This window comes from Brienomyrus brachyistius, chromosome 6 (assembly GCF_023856365.1).
Source record: "Brienomyrus brachyistius isolate T26 chromosome 6, BBRACH_0.4, whole genome shotgun sequence".
NCBI classification, from domain to species: Eukaryota; Metazoa; Chordata; class Actinopteri; order Osteoglossiformes; family Mormyridae; genus Brienomyrus; species Brienomyrus brachyistius.
The window spans coordinates 10117299-10135653 of record NC_064538.1 but is presented as its reverse complement, the minus strand read 5'-3'; the positions used below and the strand labels follow the sequence as shown (position 1 = coordinate 10135653).

Here is an 18355-nt window from a genome sequence, read left to right as displayed (position 1 = left end):
GGAAGCAGCTGGAACGGGCACCACACAAACATCTGAGGGCACAGCCGAAGCCGCCGGGTTTGGAGGCATGGAGGGCGATGCAGGGGCAGCCTGGTCCGGGATCACAGGAACAGGAACCATGGGGCCCTGAGCAGGAACTGGAACCACAGGGAACAAAGTATAAACTGGAGCCACTGGGGGCAAAGCAGGAACTGGAGCCACGGGGGACAGAGCAGGAATTGGAGCCACGGAGAATGAAGCAAGGACTGGAACCGCGGAGCACGAAGCTGTAGTCGCCGAAACAGGAACCCGAGGCGGTGTTGCAGGAACCATCGGGCCAGGAACCATGGAGGTTGGTGCAGGGGCTGTTGGGCCAGAAACCTTAGATGATGGCGTAGCAGGAGCCATGGGCGGCACAGGGACCACAGGGGGCACTGCAGGATTCGTCGGCACCGGCATCTCAAGGGGTGTTGCAGGAACCACTGGCACAGGAACCTCGGGGAGCGCTGCAGACACTGCCGGCACGGGATCCACGGGAGGTGCGGCTTCTCCTGCTGTCCTCAAGTGGAGCAGCTTCCTCAGAGTCTTCTCTGTCCTCAACCAGCTGCTGTAGTGGGGACACTGGAGTGATAGCAGCAAACTCTCCCGGCAGCTGTTCCAGGAACATGGCAGTCCCTGGGGAGTTTCGCACTGCTGGAACCCCCATTATCCGCCAGTACAGACCCTGGAGGGTAAAAAAAACCATCTGGCCAGGGTCTCAGGTGTAGGTGGAGGCAAAGCTGCAGGCAGAGGTAAAGCTGGCGAACAAGCAGGCAGACGGACGGGCTGCCCCTCAGCTGCCCCAAGTTAGCTCGCACCTCCTCCATGAGGTGCGAGCTACCGGGTGAGGATATCCTCTACAGGATCTCCCTCAACCTGACAGTGAAGGCTCGAGCCACGGGTTCCCTTTTCACCTCGGGCTGGGTGAGCCAGGATATTACCTCGTCAATTAATTAGAGATATTCTGCTTCGGTTAGGCGAGGCATCTTCTGTGCGAGTCCAGTCATTCTGTCGTGCATGAAGGTGCCCGGAGCGCAGATAGAAGAGCAGGACGCAAGGAATCGGGGAAGACGGGGTTTAATTAAAGCGAAGGCAAATAACATTCAGACAGACAATACAATGACCGGATTGGGGAAACAAACTGAAATGCGGGCTAAATACACAGGACAAATGGCAACAATCAAAAACAGCTGGTAAACACAGGGATTCCACACGGGGTTGGCACACGGAAGGAGTGGACAAGCGGGGCATGACAGCTATTTCTTTTCACTTCACTTCCGCGTGTCTTCAGAGTAAACACCGGTGCTTGTCAACCATTCAGCAAAGTTGATTGCCGTATGATCCACCCAGTAGTTCTTAGTCGAGCAAAAAGAACCTATTCGTACACAATACATCAGCGGGAACAGTTTACATTTTCAGCAGATTAGGATACAGTAAAGATGAAATCTAGCTTTTTTTTAGCTGTCATTAATGCATAATTTAGTTACGTTTTTGTTTTAGTTGTCATTCAAAAAACCCTTTGTCAGACCATATTTTTGTCAACATTTTTGTCAACAAAATTAACACTTGGAGGCAATAACAGGTATCACGAACAGGTGTGTGCAATGGTCTCCATGGAAACTGTACAATTTTGCTGCCGTAAAATATGTTTCAATGCAGTAAATTCCTTAATGTTTTCCCGTAACTAAGGAAACTTTTTAAGGGAATCTGCACAGCATCCTTAAATAAATCCCTCAGCTATGGAGGAATTAAAAAAAAACCTAATAAAACAGAAATCAAGGCTGGGAGGTACAACAATAAAACAACAAATAACAACAATAAACAAAAGATACAACTAACAAATACAGGGCTTTCCAGTGTCATGCATTGAGCGTCACAGTCACCCTTTTCAGTCTTTTGTCACGCACTCCCATCACACATGTTTCTGGAATGTCACTCTTGCCTGTCTTCAAAGCTTGAGAGCCCTGCAAATACATAGCAACAAAAAAAAAAAACAGACAGGGAAACTGCACGATAAACAACATCACTGACAGACCTGGAGAAACAGACTTGAACGTGGACTGAAATATGTAAGACAGGCCCGAAATAACAGGAATCAGGTGATTACAATCGGGGCAGCACACGCGGTTAATGAGGGGGTGTGGCACACACGAGGATCGGACGAGCTGGGCGTGACAGGAACACGTGTGGAACAAACCAAAAATATCAAAGTGGAACAGCAAGAAACAGGTTGAATAAATACAGTTAATGTGCACAGGAACTAGGGAACAGTGACAAAAACTGAAGGCTAAGAACACTAGAAAAAAAACTAGGAACAAGTACAAGCAGAATATAGTTAACCCAGGCATGAACAGGGAAGACCAAAAAGAGGAACACAAAGCAAAGAAAACAATACCAAACACTAAGGAAAATAAAGCTAATATGAATTAGCCAGAGGGTCAAACTCATGACTGAAGGGGATCAGCCTCAGAACCACACGCTCAAACCCTTCAGCTATGTGGTAGCCCAGGGAACGGGGAAACACAATAGGGAGTAGGGCTACAAGACAAAGGGAGAGAGAAACAAGTTGACCAGCGACGCCTGCTGGCCAACAAGGGACAAAACATGTAGGGCAGGGACGGACGGGCACGGACCCTGACAATACTTACCAATCAGGGTGAGTGGCAGGAATGCTGTCGGAAAATCTGACGGATTCGGGGGTAGGGGGGTATTGCACCAGTGGGTTGATTACCCAAATCTAAAAGGTTTAATTTAAACATGTTAGTAACTAGTCAGCTAGTTACCAGGTTTAATAGGTGTGCTTGAGAATGGAAATCCGCAAACTGTGCTGGATCCCAGCCTGGCCTATACCTTACTCTACCACGGAGGCTAAAGTTAGTCTTGAATAGTTGCGTACATCTCCTTTAATTGTGTTTTCTCCATGTCTTCACAATTTGTCTATCACTCTAACAGAGTATCAAAGACACGGGAGATGTGATACTAGTCTAGTATCCTTGCACCATTTTCTTCTTCTGTTACACTACTTTGTACTGGTTCGCTTGACAGTGAAACAATCAGTACCAGTAGATTCCAGTGTGAAAACAAAGCTTGGCAGCGTTAAGTATCAAAGTAGGAATAGACCATTATATGTCTTCATGGAGCCCTTAAAATGTTATGTAGCCACATTATGGCTACAGGTCAAGCCAAATATGGAAGGCAAAGTGAAATAATACATTTACATGGCTATAATCGCTGTAACGTCTAATATCTTCATAGTGAAAGAAGATCGATTTAATAATTATGTAGCCTTTTTTGATGGGATGCAAATCTTTTAATTGTAGAGACTGATCTAATGCAGTTCACTTTTCTTTATTCCCATTTATTATGTAATCATTGTATAGAATATGATCATTGTATAGCATCCAGCTCTGTGTTCTCTAAACCTATTCTTGGCACTGGATCATGAATAATAATATTTCGTGAAAAAGTATGCATTTAACATGTAACATGTAACATTGTAGCATAGAGTGTGGTTTCCAGGAACTAATGTTACTGTAACTATGAACATATTTGCATATAAGACTCAAGGCCAACGTCACTGGTATCTCACCTACAGTGACGCCATTTTTCTGCAGGTAAAACATGCTTAGGGGAGTAAGTAGGTGTCTTTATGGTGCATAGACAGTGTGATTTTCACATTTCATTGTTTATACTGTATAACGGACTGGAAATCTGGGACAGGGACCAAGGACAATGCCACCCTGTACTGGATAAGTAGTTCTAAAAGATGGACGGATAGTTCCATCAGAAAACACTGGGAACCAATGATCATTCCATGGAACGTTTTAAGCGTGTACCTGCACAGCTCATTTTCGACGTTATGTCGATTCCTTCTTTCTAACTGCTACCAAACGTAGCCTTTGACTGTAGCAGGGCTACAGCACCCCCTACCTACTCCATAAGGAAGATTTCTACCTTCTTTCAAGTGTATAACAATGGTTGTTGAAGCATTCAGTGTTTGAACAGAAACGGTAATGAGGTTTGAAAATCAGATATTTGTTATATTGGTCCCAATTATTGTAAACATTTTTGTAATCATTTATCATAAATATAATAACGTTTAATTTCATAGAGAATCATAACGTTCATCCATCCATCCATCCATTTTCCAAACCGCTTATCCTACTGGGTTGCGGGGGTCCGGAGCCTATCCCAGAAGCAATGGGCACGAGGCAGGGAACAACCCAGGATGGGGGGTCAGCCCGTCGCAGGGCACACTATAAACACCATATGCACACCTACGGGCAATTTAGCAACTCCAATTAGCCTCAGCATGTTTTTGGACTGTGGGGGGAAACCGGAGTACCCAGAGGAAACCCCACGACGACATGGGGAGAACATGCAAACTCCACACACATGTGACCCAGGCGGAGACTTGAACCCGATGTTTGGTGTTAATGGATTGATTTCACAAACTTAAAGTTACATAAGTTCCAAAGTCAGTATTCATTTATTATATGACCTGAGTTTGGTGTCTGCAAAACAGATGTCTGTTATAGTTGTTTTTTTTTAAATTATTCAATTTGTTTGAAGGTATAGTTCTCTGACACTCTGAGGGGGATTGCTATACAAACATATCCGATGGTATGGCAGGGACAGTGTCACATATCCGATGGTATGGCAGGGACAGTGTCACATATCCGATGGTATGGCAGGGACAGTGTCACATATCCGATGGTATGGCAGGGACAGTGTCACATATCCGATGGTATGGCAGGGACAGTGTCACGTCGGGGCAGGGGAAGATAGGCCTGAATGCAGGCTGCAAGTGAGCCCCCTCAGCGGGGTGTTTATTGGGAGAAACAGGCAGGGAAAACTCATGCAAACAGAGAACAATGACCGAGAACAGATCACAAGACTGGGAGACATTTTTATACATAATTAACAGAGGCAGCTGTGGCTGGTTATCAAGAGGGCAGGAACATGTCAAGCAAACTGGGGTAGGGGACCCAAAGGGTCGGACGAGAGGATGGACACGTGGGACCAGGACACAGGGCAGGACGAGGGACGCTGGACAGGGTCAGATACCAAATGCACAGACTCAGGACAAGAGACTTAGGGAGACAAAACGTCTATTCTAAAACAGGACTGGGTCTCTACACTGAAGAAGATGATGGCAGACAACATAGGGGACTATACAGCAGAGATGAGGGCTTGAGTTTGCGTTGGATTCTAGTCACTCTTAAACTGACTTCCGACTTGCAACCTGTTATTTTTTGAATCGGACTTGTTGATACCGACTCCGCACCAATAACAGTCTTTAAGGCTCTTTTGATATTTCCACACATGCGAAGCGATGAGGGTACAACACACCCCACATTGTAAAGGCGTTAGACACATCATGATGTGCGGCTGTGCACAGAGCATAGGAACTGGAGCCAGAGAAGCGTGACACCAGGCGGTATCAACAAACAACATGTGTTTTGTTTTGCCTCTAGTTCAAATTGCAGACCCTATATCACAAAACAAGGGATGTTCCAAGTGTTACTCTAAGTGTTATTTTACATTAGCATTGCTCTGCTTAGAAACAGACACTGCTTAACCTGTGTCGTAAACTATACTGCTAAAAAACACTTTTTAATCAGAGTATAGCTTCAGGTCAGTTAAACTTCTGGGATATTGATCTGGTCAGTTAAGTAGCAGAGGGGGCTGTTAATCAGTTTCATCTGCTTTGGTGTTAACGAAATTAACAACAGGTGAACTAGAGGGGCAACAATGAGACGACCCCCGGAACAGGAATGGTTTAACAGGTGGGGGCCACTGGCATTTTTCCCTCCTCATCATTTCTGACTGGTCTTTCACTAGTTTTGTATTTGGCGACAGTCAGTGTCACTAATAGTGGCATGAGGTGATATTTGGACCCTACAGAGGTGGCACAGGTAGTCCAACTCCTCCAGGAAGCTGCTACAGTTCCTACAATCCCTGCATCTTTGAGTTTTAGCAAAAGCCGTTTAGGGGGGACAACAACAAAGACCTTCTGGAAATCTAAGTAGATCACATCATAGGCCTTTTTTGTGATCAATTTTTCTTGTAGCTTCCTCAAAGAACTCAAGTAGATTAGTTAAACAGGATCTACCTCTCCTAAATCCATGTTGGCTATCCCTCAGAATATTATTTGAATTCAGGTAATCTACCATTTTCATTGGGATTATAGTTTACAAGTTAAATTGATTGGCCTATAGTTTGCAGGATTACTTCTATCCCCTGTTTTGAATATGGGCATTGTATTAGCATGCTGGTATTATATGGTATAAGCCTAATGAATTATGAGACAAGCAGTTTCCAAAGTGATGATTCCCATTTATTCACATGAGTTACAAATAGAAAAAAAACAAGTAGACAGTTACATTTTTGATAAATAGTAATGTCAAACGGGAACCACGTTGGAGACTTGAGATTAGACTCGGACTTGGTTGCCACTTGCTCAGTGAGGGTGAACCCAGAGGAGGATCCATTAGAGGACCTGGAATGGGACCCCTCTGGTCTGGCCCTCAGTCCTGGTCCATGGACCCTGGTTCCTGCTCCGACCTGGAACCACTAACCATTGACCCACCACATTGCCCAGTCACCTAAAATAAAATATGAATATTGCAGGATTTGGACGCATACCTAACATTTTGAAACACCAATATAATATCATTATAAACAGTTTCTAATGCAAATGAATTTACTACAGCTTGAGGTACTGATGGGCTTGGTGTAGGGTTAACCCCCCCTGGTGACTTCATGGTTAAAAACTTTGCTTAAAGTGCCCTAAAGTGGTGAAAATGACAGCACTTGCTGCCCCCACGTGGAAGAAAAATATTGAGTGCCATCTAAGGTATCCTTTTATGTGAGATACTACAATAATGTGTAGTTATAATGGTCGAAACAGTCCTATGTGGACCCTTCCAATGGAAAAAGGAGCTGTTTTGAAGTGCCCTCTGTGCTACCCCAACATGATTAAGTGTCTCTTTGTGTTGCATTGTGCTAAGTCTGCTGCATTTGATAATAAAAGACAAAGTTAAGTATTGCCAAGGATGCCACAATAAAGTTTAAAATACTTATTTCCATCTTTATTCATGCTGGTGAATAAACTTACATCTGTTACATCTTAAATCTGACAGAGGTGGTGTACGTCGTCAAACAGCCTGGCCCTTCAAACAGCCTGCATCCACCACTGCTATCGTGTTCCCCTAAAATGGTGATTTGGCAGCTCTAGTTAGAAATTCCTTCAGAAGGATTTCGTGGAAATTATGTTATTATGGTGGTGACCTGCAAAACCGGTAGCAGTCAAGTGGCGAAAGTACTGAGCACATGTTTGTGTAACAAAAGAACTAGTTAAACACGTCACTTAAGGCACTGTTCCAATGCGGTCTGCTTTGCAAGAATCCTCCTTTACATACTGCCTGGACTGTGATTGGTTGAGAGGGCTAAGATAATATCAACAGGCAGGCACTGTCAACATTAGCAGGTGGTGTCACCTGTTCTGTTCCTCGAAGGCCATGGAGGAGTACCACCAACCAGAGGTGCAGCTGCCGATGGCTGGCCAGAACAGCGGCACACATGCCCCGGTAACCGGATCCCAAGAAAGAGGCCAGTGGGGCAGCAAGATGGAGTATATCCTAGCAGTAGCAGGAAACATCATTGGCTTGAGTAACGTTTGGAGATTCCCGTACCTCTGCTACAAGAATGGGGGAGGTGAGTACAAGCTGTATAGAGAATGGGCGTGCCTCTCAGTCTTTCCAGGAACACAGTAAGCCAGCATTCAACTTCAAACTCACATAACAGGAAGTTGAAATGAATAGCATCAGTTTTTCAACCTTTCACTGCTGGGGTTGTTTTTACCCTGAATCATAAATTAATTGATTATGTTCCCAGTTTTTATGTGACAGAACTGTGTTATACAGTCCATGTGTGGGGATAACCCCCCTCCCCTGGACAGACTAGGTTAGACCGATACTCAAACTATTGTGCTATTCTTAGCAGGTGTGCCCCTCAGTGGCAGGTTATGTCCAGTAAGGGACAGAGGAATGTGACAGAACAAGCCTCCAGTTTCACCTGGCTAACAACTGCAATTACCACAATATTAAAAATGCCGCAGGTTCTGTTTCAAAATAAAAGTGACTGAAAGTAGATGAAACAAACCTTTTAGCCAAACTGAATTGACGGTTGCCTTTTAATGTTATGAATTTTTATTTCTATGAATTTAAGAGATGTAAAGTATAAGTAAATTTTAAGAAGAAATTTAAAAGTCTTACTTGGTTCTTCCAATGAAATTGCCACGTGAATCTGATAGAAACTGATAATTGTTAGAAATTAATGTAAAAAGAGGCATGGGATCCTGGAGTGGAAATAATAAAACAAAACTAAAACCATGTAACGTAAAAGTAAAATAAATAGGTAAAGCAACAACGGGAACATACTGACCATCAGTTTTGTTAATTATTTGATCATTATTTAACATAGCAGCCCCATTGTCATTAAAAAGGTCAAAGAGATCATTGTTAAATTCACACATTAAAAAATGTGGCTTTCCAGCACTGTTCTCACATTCCAGCTATTAATGTGCAGTTGTCCCCCGATCAGCATTCAATCAACATGCATTCTCATTAATGGCTGTGGCCTCAAAAATTACAACAAAAAATAAAATTCATGTCTTAACGCCAGATGTAGCAGCTGCTGTTTTATAAAACGTGCAGGCAGGCGGTAGGTAGAGAGGAGGCAGGCGGTAGGTAGAGAGGAGGCAGGCGGTAGGTAGAGAACAGGCAGGCGGTAGGTAGAGAGCAGGCAGGCGGTAGGTAGAGAGCAGACAGGCGGTAGGTAGAGAGGAGGCAGGCGGTAGATAATGCTGCCAGACTGCAAAGACACTGCACTGCACAGCACTGCCTAATTTTTCATATTGTGTTTTAATAATCCCCATCGCCTTTAAGTGTTTAAAATGTGAAATTTAAACTAAAAAGTTAGAAGAGGGTAAAGTCTTCTTTGTTATACAAAATGAAAAATTCTTTTTTCTAAAATAAATCATCTTTAAATAAAAAACTTCTTAAAATTCACATGCCACTACACATGATACATGTTTGGGGAACCAAATCCCCCAACACTTATACAAAAGCCCCTCTGCTTGCAGTACGTGTTCTCCTGGCAAAAAGGGAGTCAGCAATGTGAATGTCAGTTTTGAGGTAAACTGAAAAAAAATTATCTTCAAAAGAAATCGTTGCAATTTTTCTTAATATTATCTGTTCAGACCATCATTGTTGAACAGAAACACACATTATACTTTTGTGTTTGGGCATTAATGATTTTCATTTTATGGTTTCATATTACAAATTTCTAATTTCAAATTTACAGTGCTGCAACTATATACACGAAGAGGAAAGTCTTTGCCCGTTTTCTTGCAAGAATTTTTTGTTGCTTAGTCAAAAAAGTACAATTGCAAACAATTACAACATTAGGCTTAGCTTAAAGTCAAACATGGGCTTAAGATCAAACGCATTTCTTAAATGGGCTAATTTCTCAAAGTCGGAGACTCAGATGAGCTGGACACAGGTTGCGTCAGCAAGTAGACCTCAGGGGATAATAATCAGGAATACATGAGGAGTAGCAACAGGAGATGGCAATATTGGTGGGTTTCTGAGAGATTCAAATCAAGTAGTTGTGCCAAGTTAAATGGTCTTAAGGTAGTTAATTTAGGCAAATAAGATGAAAACAAATGGAGTGGATTTCAAACACCCTTTACTTCACAATCTTGTTGTCACTTTGGATCGAAATTCTATTATCGGTGCTATTCGTCAGGTGAGTTAGTGCAGTTACCACTTACAGTATGATTGCTACACTCTCTCAAATGTCAAAGTGCCCCGACTCACCTGGGACAGCCAAGTAGTGAGAAAATGTGCCAGTTGCACAATACCGATCCCCCGATTTGGAATAAGAAGTGTTGCCCTTTCTTCTCCCTATTAATGATTGTCATCAACATTGCAGCACAAGGAAGCAGAACACATCACCTGCCAAACTATATGATGTCACAGTGATCATAATTACGGAAGCTGTCCGTGCCGCAGGTTACTGTAAAGTCTGTTGACTAGGGTATGTTCACAGACTCTTCATCATATCTGGATGAATATGCATCAATCGTCATAGAACTGATTAACATTCACACTGCAGGCGGTATTCCCATGAATATACCCCTCACATTTTCCAACTAGTTTGTGTCGGTCACTATTGAAATCCATAGTTTCATGAAGACTCAAACTGTAGCCTATCAGCGGGGATACCGGTAACTGTACAAGAAATGTTTGTACAAATCTGAAATAATAAAATAGAACAAAGTAGAATATTTGACGACATAGTATAACCGCATTTGGAAAGCGTCAAATGTGGCAAGAATTCCCATCCTCACAGAGCACAAACCTCAATCATATTTAAAACAACTTCTCACCCCTAGAACCTAAATGCATTTCATGCTGACTTAGTTCCCCCTTGTTTACAAAAGCACTGCAACCATTACGGTTCCAAAAAATAACAAAATCGACTGTCTGAATGACCCCCTGACTCACCCTCATTCCCAGGAAGTTCTTTAAATGATTCCTGAATGTCCGGCTCCCGTTTATGGATTATAGTCATTCAGAAAGTGGGAATCAGCGCCTCCATATGCAGCTGGATTCTGGATGTTCTGAATGACAAACCCAAGACATTCAGGTGGACAACGAAAACCCCTCCACCCTGATCTTCAATACAAACACCCTGTTAGTGTAGTGAGCTCCTTGTTATAGTCCATGTTCACACATTAATGTGTGGCTATAAGTTTGCTGATATTTTCAGAGCTATGGGCCTGATCACCAACAATAATGAATCAGTCTATGCCGAGGAATGTTTACCCATAAACAAAGTACTACATTCTAGATGTGCAACACTGTGCATCTGAAAAAGTTGGAACATTTGATGCACATTTCTTAATTGTGGATTAATTTCTCACCTCATGAAATGCACTGTAGTATTTTGACTATAGTTAATGTATGATATTTGGAAATGAAGTTACCATGCTTTTCTCCCCAGGGGCATTCTTCATCCCATACGTTCTGTTCCTGTTCACCTGTGGCATCCCCCTCTTCCTGCTGGAGACCGCCCTGGGCCAGTACACCAGCCAAGGGGGCATCACCTGCTGGAGAAAGATCTGCCCTCTCTTTGAGGGTAAGTATGAAGTCATGTTACACTTGCTGCTGAGATATAGTCAGAAGATGAATCAGAAAATGAAGTCAAGCAAAATAACAAAATATGAGACAGTGATTCAATCATCCTTTTCACCTTTTCTGTCTTGCTTCTCAGGAGTGGGATACGCAGGTCAGGTTGTTGTGTTGTACACCAGTATTTACTACATCGTCATCCTGGCCTGGGCCTTGCTATACCTTGTCTTCTCCTTCAGCTCTGAGCTCCCCTGGGCCACATGTCATAACTACTGGAACACAGGTGAAGAGGCTCTCATCGGGCTTGACTGTATTTGCAGATCTTAAGAACACCACGCAGTTTGTCTTAGAACAGAACCATTGACCACAACTCTGTCTCCAAAATGTTTCAGAATCCTGTGTTCCACTGAGCCACAATATCACTGACCAGATGCTGGACAAAGCCACCTCCCCCGTGGTGGAATTCTGGGAGTAAGTATTCAGACAGAACCCCAGAGCATGATGGGAATAAATCAGAGTGTTAAGCGTTTCATGTGCCATTGTAAAGCTCAGAATGATACTTTAAGAAATTCATATAAAGCTATCCAATGCTCCATCAGGAGGAGGGTGCTAGGGTTGTCTTCAGGGATAGGAGAGATGGGCACTGTGCGGTGGGACCTATCTCTGTGTCTCCTGGTCTGCTGGATCATCTGTTATTTCTGCGTCTGGAAGGGTGTGAGGTCTACTGGAAAGGTGAGGGATCGCCCTCCCCCCCACTCTGACACTTTACCCTGAATTCCACCTGGATGGCTTACATTTACAGATGAGCTTCTGCTTCTAGGTGGTGTACTTCACAGCCACCTTCCCCTACGTCATGCTGGCAGTGCTGCTGGTTCGGGGACTCACACTTCCTGGAGCAAAGGATGGCGTTTTGTTCTATCTGTACCCTGATCCCACTCGACTCGCCGATCCTCAGGTACTGTTAACTCTCATAACGACTCTTGCATTTATTTCATTGCACCCGGTGAACAAAAAAGCATTTTGAATGCTGTAGGTGAATTCACCATCTTCACTTTAAAATATCTGGTAATGCATTATATTTCTGGTTACTGAAAAGAAGAAGACACACGAAGCATAAAAATAAGACTTGGATTCCTGGGATATGTCTGATACAGCCCATTATCTCAATCATCCTGCAAGCCAGGAAGAGCATTTTTGGTTTTTCCCTCCAAATTAAGCTTTGTTAGTGCTGACCTTATCGAAATCCCTTGTTTCAGGTATGGGTGGATGCAGGGACACAGATTTTGTACTCTTATGGCGTCTGCACAGGCTGTCTAATGGCTCTAGGCAGTTACAACAAGTATAGCAACAACTGCTACAAGTGAGTGTGAAAAAAGGATCAGCGGCTTCCAGAATTCACCCTTAGGAGCAGCTGAATGCTATATAATACGACTACACTGGATGTTGTGCACTGGATGTAGTGCACTGGATGCAGCTCTTAAAGCTGATGACTGAACAGAGTATCCTTCATTGCAGAGATTGCATGTATCTCTGCCTGCTGAACAGTGGCACCAGTTTTATTGCCGGCTTTGCCATCTTCTCGGTTCTGGGCTACATGGCCCACGAACAGGGCGTGGACATCTCTGTGGTGGCGGAGTCAGGTAAGCAGGAACCTCAATTTTGAAGACTACACATCAAAAGCCAGCATATGTTGAGCTATTTCTACCACAGGTCCTGGCTTGGCGTTCATCGCGTACCCCCGTGCAGTGGCCAAGATGCCTGTGCCCCAGCTGTGGGCCGTCTTCTTCTTCATCATGCTCATCGTGCTGGGTCTGGATACTGAGGTAAGGTCGCCACCTTCTGGTTGGGAGTCAAAACTACAGGAATGAGAATGACCAGGATGTCTGACCGATATTGCAATGCTTCTCTTCTGGAAGTTTGTATGCCACGAGTCTTTGGTCACCGCCATCTCAGACATGTACCCCAACTTCTTCCAATTTGGCCACCGGCGCAAGATTCTCCTCCTCATCCTCAGTGTGGGATCCTTCTTCATCGGCCTGGTCATGATTACGGAAGTAAGACATAGAGACGGAGCGGTTAATATATTTTGTATTAGTGCACTTTCATGCATATTATTAACATCATTAGCATTTTCCGCTTTTAAGGTATTAAGGGGAAAAATTTCAGTTTTGGGAAAAATTAGGAGTAACAATACATGTCTGGGAGTGCATATTAATTAAAAGATAAATTAGTAATGATAATAATGGTATGAATTCAAAATTCAATTTTAAAAGTGCTTTAAATCAACATTTTTTTTTATTTCAATGTTCTTGATTAACCAATTTTAACCTCCTCCCCCCCCCGCCAGGGTGGACTTTATGTGTTCCAGCTGTTTGATTACTATGCCTGCAGTGGGATGACCCTACTGGTCTTCGCTATCCTGGAGTCAGTCTGTATTGGTTGGGTGTACGGTAAGCAATGGGCCCGATGCGGCATCTCGTCAGGGGTTAACAATAACTGACTAAAACTTTAAGAACACAAGACACTTGTCTACTCATTTTCCACACCGTGATTAACCACCGCAGTCTCACAGCGAGCCTGAATCCTCTGTGCAGGCGGCTCCCGTATGCATGACAACATTGCAGACATGATTGGCTACCGGCCTTGGCCCTTTGTGCGCTACGGTTGGATCTACTTAACCCCACTGGTGTGCATGGTGAGTACGTTCATGCCTCCTGCTGGTGCTGGAGACACTAAAGTGCTGGAAGGAAAACAACAGATGTTACATGGCATAGAAATCTTTACTGCTACTGTGACCTCATCCTTGTATTACTGCTTTTTGTTTTTAATAACCGTATTGAAACAAAGCTTTATAATATACCACTGGCATAAATAACAATAGATTTCACATTTTTAGTTTTTTGTCAGTGTTACTATGTAGTGCCTGTTTGATTTAGATTACTTTAGACTCTAAAGTAATTACATGAAACTGAAGAACAGTAAATGGCACCTGGTTTTATCTAACTGCAAGAAAACCTAGTGGAAGAAGGCTGCTTGCATATTGATAGTTAATAATGTGAAGGACCCTCTGCAGTTGTCATGGTGGTGTTTGGCACCTGATGTATTCTCGTTTCCATCCCTCTCCCTCAGGGCACCTTCATCTTCTCCCTGTTTAAGTACACCCCCCTCATGCTCAACAACATCTATGAGTACCCCTGGTGGGGCTATGCTATTGGCGGCTTCTTCACCCTCTCCTCCACACTCCTGGTGCCACTCTGGATGATCTACGCCATGGCCGTCACTCCAGGGAGCATTTGGCAGGTGCGTGAGGTGGATGGTCAGTGCAAACCTTAATGATGGTGGCGAGTGGCTTGGCAAACCAGTGCTGTAACCAGTGCTCCCTGCCTGTAATCAGAAAGCCACTGGTTCAAGCCCTGACCCTTCAGCACACCTAATCCCCAGCTCCTGGGGCAGCAGAAGCTGTACTCATTCTTGTGTAAATGCAAAATAAAGGATTTAATTTCAGATTTAGTTTAATTATTAATAATGCTATTGTCACTGTGTAACGCTGAATGGCAAGCAGCTAGAAAAAATCCAGAAAAGTCATTAGATATAAACCAATACTTCAGAGTCTTCTAGATTTTGGTATAGTATAGTCGGTGAGATAAACGATGTGCCACAATTCATTGATAAACAAATATGAGATCAATATTTAACTTGTTATTCATAACTTGTTCCTTCAGTAATTCACAGAGGTTTTCAAAATGAATAGATATAGTAACAAATATAGTAATTGCGGTCAATTCATTAATGTTGAATTAACATGAGATCAGTATATAACTAAAACTTAGTTTGTGGTTAACAAGTAATAGCATACTATTATATTATTTGTGTGTTACCTAGATTTTTATTATCTAAAGGGGAAATCTTCCTACTCCTGATATTTGAACCTCATTAATGAGCCATATTAGGTGTTCAGACAGATCGCAGTGTTTTATGTCCTTAGTTTTTCCTCTATTTTATTTCTAAAGATCCATTTACAAACTGGTAATAAACCAGTCAGATGAGCCTTAGTCTGACCTGGGCTCTGCTGCCTGCTCCGTTCCTCCCGTCTTCCCTTTCTCTGCTACAGAGGGTTCGGACACTGTGCACCCCCGCAGATGACCTGCCACGTCCCGGCTCACAAAAGAATAGCTCAGCCGCGTTTGAGAGTTTCACGGAGCTGTGCACCCTCCGTCCCAGCCGGACGCCCTCTGTCCACGCTTCTGAACGGGGGCCCTTTTAACCTGAAGAGTGTGAGGCCAGTGGGCAAAGTCTACAGCTGCTGCACTGTAAAGACGCCAAACTTCGAGTTTTTGTTCATACGATATGATTGCCTCTGGTTGAACATTTATTTGATACTGCATTTTTATCTATGAATGTAAATATATTTTTCATATGAACTGCGTGTATATTTATGTATATTTGGCTGCCCCAAATGTGTCAAGACTGTAAAGCAAATTTGCATCGCGAGGCATAAGTTTATCACAAGATTAGTCTGACAGAACGTCCACTTCGCAATGCTAGCTCGGCGATCATTTAGCACTTAGCAATCGTTTAACGTGACTCCGTAAGCAGCAGTTGCTTAGCACTATGACCAAAAATGAAAATGACCATAGAGTACTGAAAAGCGATTAAAATGTAAATCTAGTGGGTATTGATAATGGACGGCTAGAGGGATGCTGCTTATCTTATTATTATTGCTTACCTTTAGCTAATAGCAGGTGACTTGTCTTGCTGTGAAGGTGCTTGACATGGGCGTCGTCTGGTCCGATCACTCGAGGCTATAGCCCTGAGTACATTAAGCCGAGCCCGGGCTATTTTAGCCCCCATGTCAATTTTCCTTCAAAAACAAAAAAAGTCAAGCCCCAGGTAAGCTTGACTTAGCCGCTGATCTTTTCAATACCTAGAAATGCACCTGGGGCTTGATTAGGCTTTCAAACATTATTCACAATTATAAGACTGAGACCCATAATTCTACATTGCTCATCGTACCATTATGTTTCCCGACAGACTGCAGATTGTTGAATTCAAAGCGAAAGGTTGAATGACATGTGCTGCCAGAATGCAGGTCAAGCTGAAAATAGGAGGCTAAGCCGTCATTCAGCAGTTAGAGTCAAAAGGAGCAAGTTTATATGCATCTACCTTCCCTATATAACATGCACATAGCAAAGACATATGGCAAAGTTTTCAAAAAAACTAAAAATGGAGAATTATGTCTGAATCGAGTGCCTGAATTGGATATGGAAGCTTTCTCTGCCTTGACTGCGTGATGCATAATCGTGTTCAAAGCCAGCAGGTAGGATCCCAGCCACCAGGACCCCCATCACCATCAGACACGTCGCCTACATCTCATGCTTCTGGGTGGAGGCATGGTCACGCGGAGACGCTGTAGCCTGCAGATGAAGAGCAAGAAGGCGGATGAAGTGTTCCGTTCCCTAATCCTTTCTCCATATCTGCCTACAAGAACCTACTTTCTTGAAAGTTACATAAATATAAGCCAACGTGCATGTAATTTATATAAAATCTAGAACAGATATTGTAACTGTAATGGGTATTTTTTTTACCAATGACCCAAAAACATGAAGCCTTGTCATGCACTAGTTTATACAAAATAAACAAAATATTTCACAATGTACACAAGTTTGCTATATGTGTCTCAGTATAGCAGTAGTTGTGCAGTGCTTACACTAATTAATATGATCAAAACTAGAAATGTTTTTAGTAAAACACAGCTGGGAAATATGCAGGTCTACAAAAAGCACAGAATGACAGTATTTATTAATAAAGTGTTAATTTTCTCATTTATCCATATAGCCATTGTCCATACCCACTTCCCAAGTGTCCTTTGTGAGGAATTCTCATTCTCTACTCAAGCTCACTTTCCTCCACTTATTCTAGTTTCCTCCCATAACCTGCTCTTCCAGTTCACTATTGAGTCAAAATCACTAATCCCTTCACTGAATACCTGCTTGCTTTATGTCCAAAACCAGCAGGTGGCGTTATAGCTTGCCGAGCAGCCAGTTCGTCTATAGAGTGATTTATATGCCAAACATTTTAAGACTCATTCATAGTGATATTCACCCAGAGGGAATTTCTTCTTCGGCAGCTCCTCTTGGGCACAAAGCTGGAATCTTCTAGTCACAAGTCTAGGTTAAATGATATCCCAGGCCACAAGGCTGGGGTGCAGCCTGGATGTCATTCATTCGCTGGCCGTGCATACGCACAAACACTGGAATTTTAAGACACTGATTAGACTCGCTGAATGTCTAGTCACTGACTGTCATGAAAGTGAGGTACGATGGCACCCAGACTTTCCGATTATTTACAATGCAGAAGAAATACTAAATTATTGGATATGGTCCTTAAGAACTGCTCACGTTTATTTTTATACTTCGGCTTTAAAACTATCATATTTTGCGAATACTGTCTACTTTTAGAAATATAACGCTTCTAATTCGAGCAATAAGAAACCGCAACCCGCGACTTTCTTTGCCCCAGCAGACACTACTGTGAACCTCATAAGCCCTTCACATCCCTTCAACTGTGCAACGTCATGAATGCATAAAATAGTTTCTTGTTCTATGTTTCGTAATCTCTGTTTTAACAACATGTTTAACCTGTTAGCAAACTGTTCTTGGCAATAGTCGACTTATTCCATTCAACGTGTTAGAATTGTATGAAAAGTATGGTCTATTCTCCATAACATATAACTTTGCGCTTTTCGAGTTTTTTTTGTTGTTCTTCCGATTTCAGGTTCGTAAGAAAATTTGTAACATTAGGTTAAAACGTCTAAGGGTAATCCCTTCTCTTTGGATAATTATCGCCCCCATTTCCAAATTGTCGTAAAAAAACATTGGTTTGTAAAAACCGATCGAGGAGTTTTTTTTTAACCTTTATTGCTAGAAAGACTAGTACAGAGCACGTACCTGTCAGGGAACTAGCTGGATCCCCCTTACTATAAAGGCAGGTACTAAAACCCCAAGCCACAGAACATTAAATTGTAACTAATTTATTAAATGACAAAAGAAATAAAGCCTGAAGACATATTCAAAATCTCGCAAACCCACAGCAACCAAACGAGCAGGCAAACTAATGCAACACACACGTTGGTGTAC

General features: G+C 42.9%; 1 protein-coding gene and 1 long non-coding RNA gene across 4 annotated transcripts; one reads left to right on the top strand and one right to left on the bottom strand.

Annotated features, from left to right (window-relative positions):
- Positions 1-6371: 6371 nt before the first annotated feature.
- On the bottom strand, positions 6372-13118 carry LOC125744548 (uncharacterized). 3 transcript variants are annotated; one of them, XR_007398434.1, is made up of 7 exons: positions 12956-13118; positions 11341-11488; positions 11075-11218; positions 10593-10708; positions 7521-7661; positions 7139-7232; positions 6372-6626 (listed from the first exon to the last, which is right to left on the bottom strand). It is a non-coding gene; the product is annotated as an uncharacterized LOC125744548 (long non-coding RNA). The 3 variants fall into 3 exon arrangements; XR_007398433.1 differs by lacking the exon at positions 12956-13118 and having other exon boundaries at positions 11341-12044; XR_007398435.1 differs by lacking the exons at positions 10593-10708; positions 11075-11218; positions 11341-11488; positions 12956-13118 and adding an exon at positions 9903-10586.
- On the top strand, positions 7542-15640 carry LOC125744543 (sodium- and chloride-dependent GABA transporter 2-like). Its single transcript, XM_049016512.1, has 14 exons — positions 7542-7737; positions 11092-11226; positions 11362-11502; positions 11612-11690; positions 11819-11951; positions 12040-12174; positions 12476-12579; positions 12735-12859; positions 12930-13042; positions 13136-13273; positions 13567-13669; positions 13814-13914; positions 14349-14519; positions 15331-15640. The coding sequence occupies exons 1-14, from the start codon at positions 7542-7544 to the stop codon at positions 15481-15483; spliced, it is 1827 nt and encodes a 608-aa protein (XP_048872469.1). The 3' UTR covers positions 15484-15640.
- Positions 15641-18355: the final 2715 nt, after the last annotated feature.

Excerpts from the sequence above, each read along its gene's own strand:
- LOC125744543 (XM_049016512.1), top strand. The coding sequence starts at position 7,542 with ATGGAGGAGTACCACCAACCAGAGGTGCAGCTGCCGATGGCTGGCCAG. Across the intron at positions 11,227-11,361 it reads GATCTGCCCTCTCTTTGAGG|GAGTGGGATACGCAGGTCAG; the intron begins GTAAGTATGAAG and ends CTTGCTTCTCAG. Across the intron at positions 12,580-12,734 it reads TATAGCAACAACTGCTACAA|AGATTGCATGTATCTCTGCC; the intron begins GTGAGTGTGAAA and ends CCTTCATTGCAG.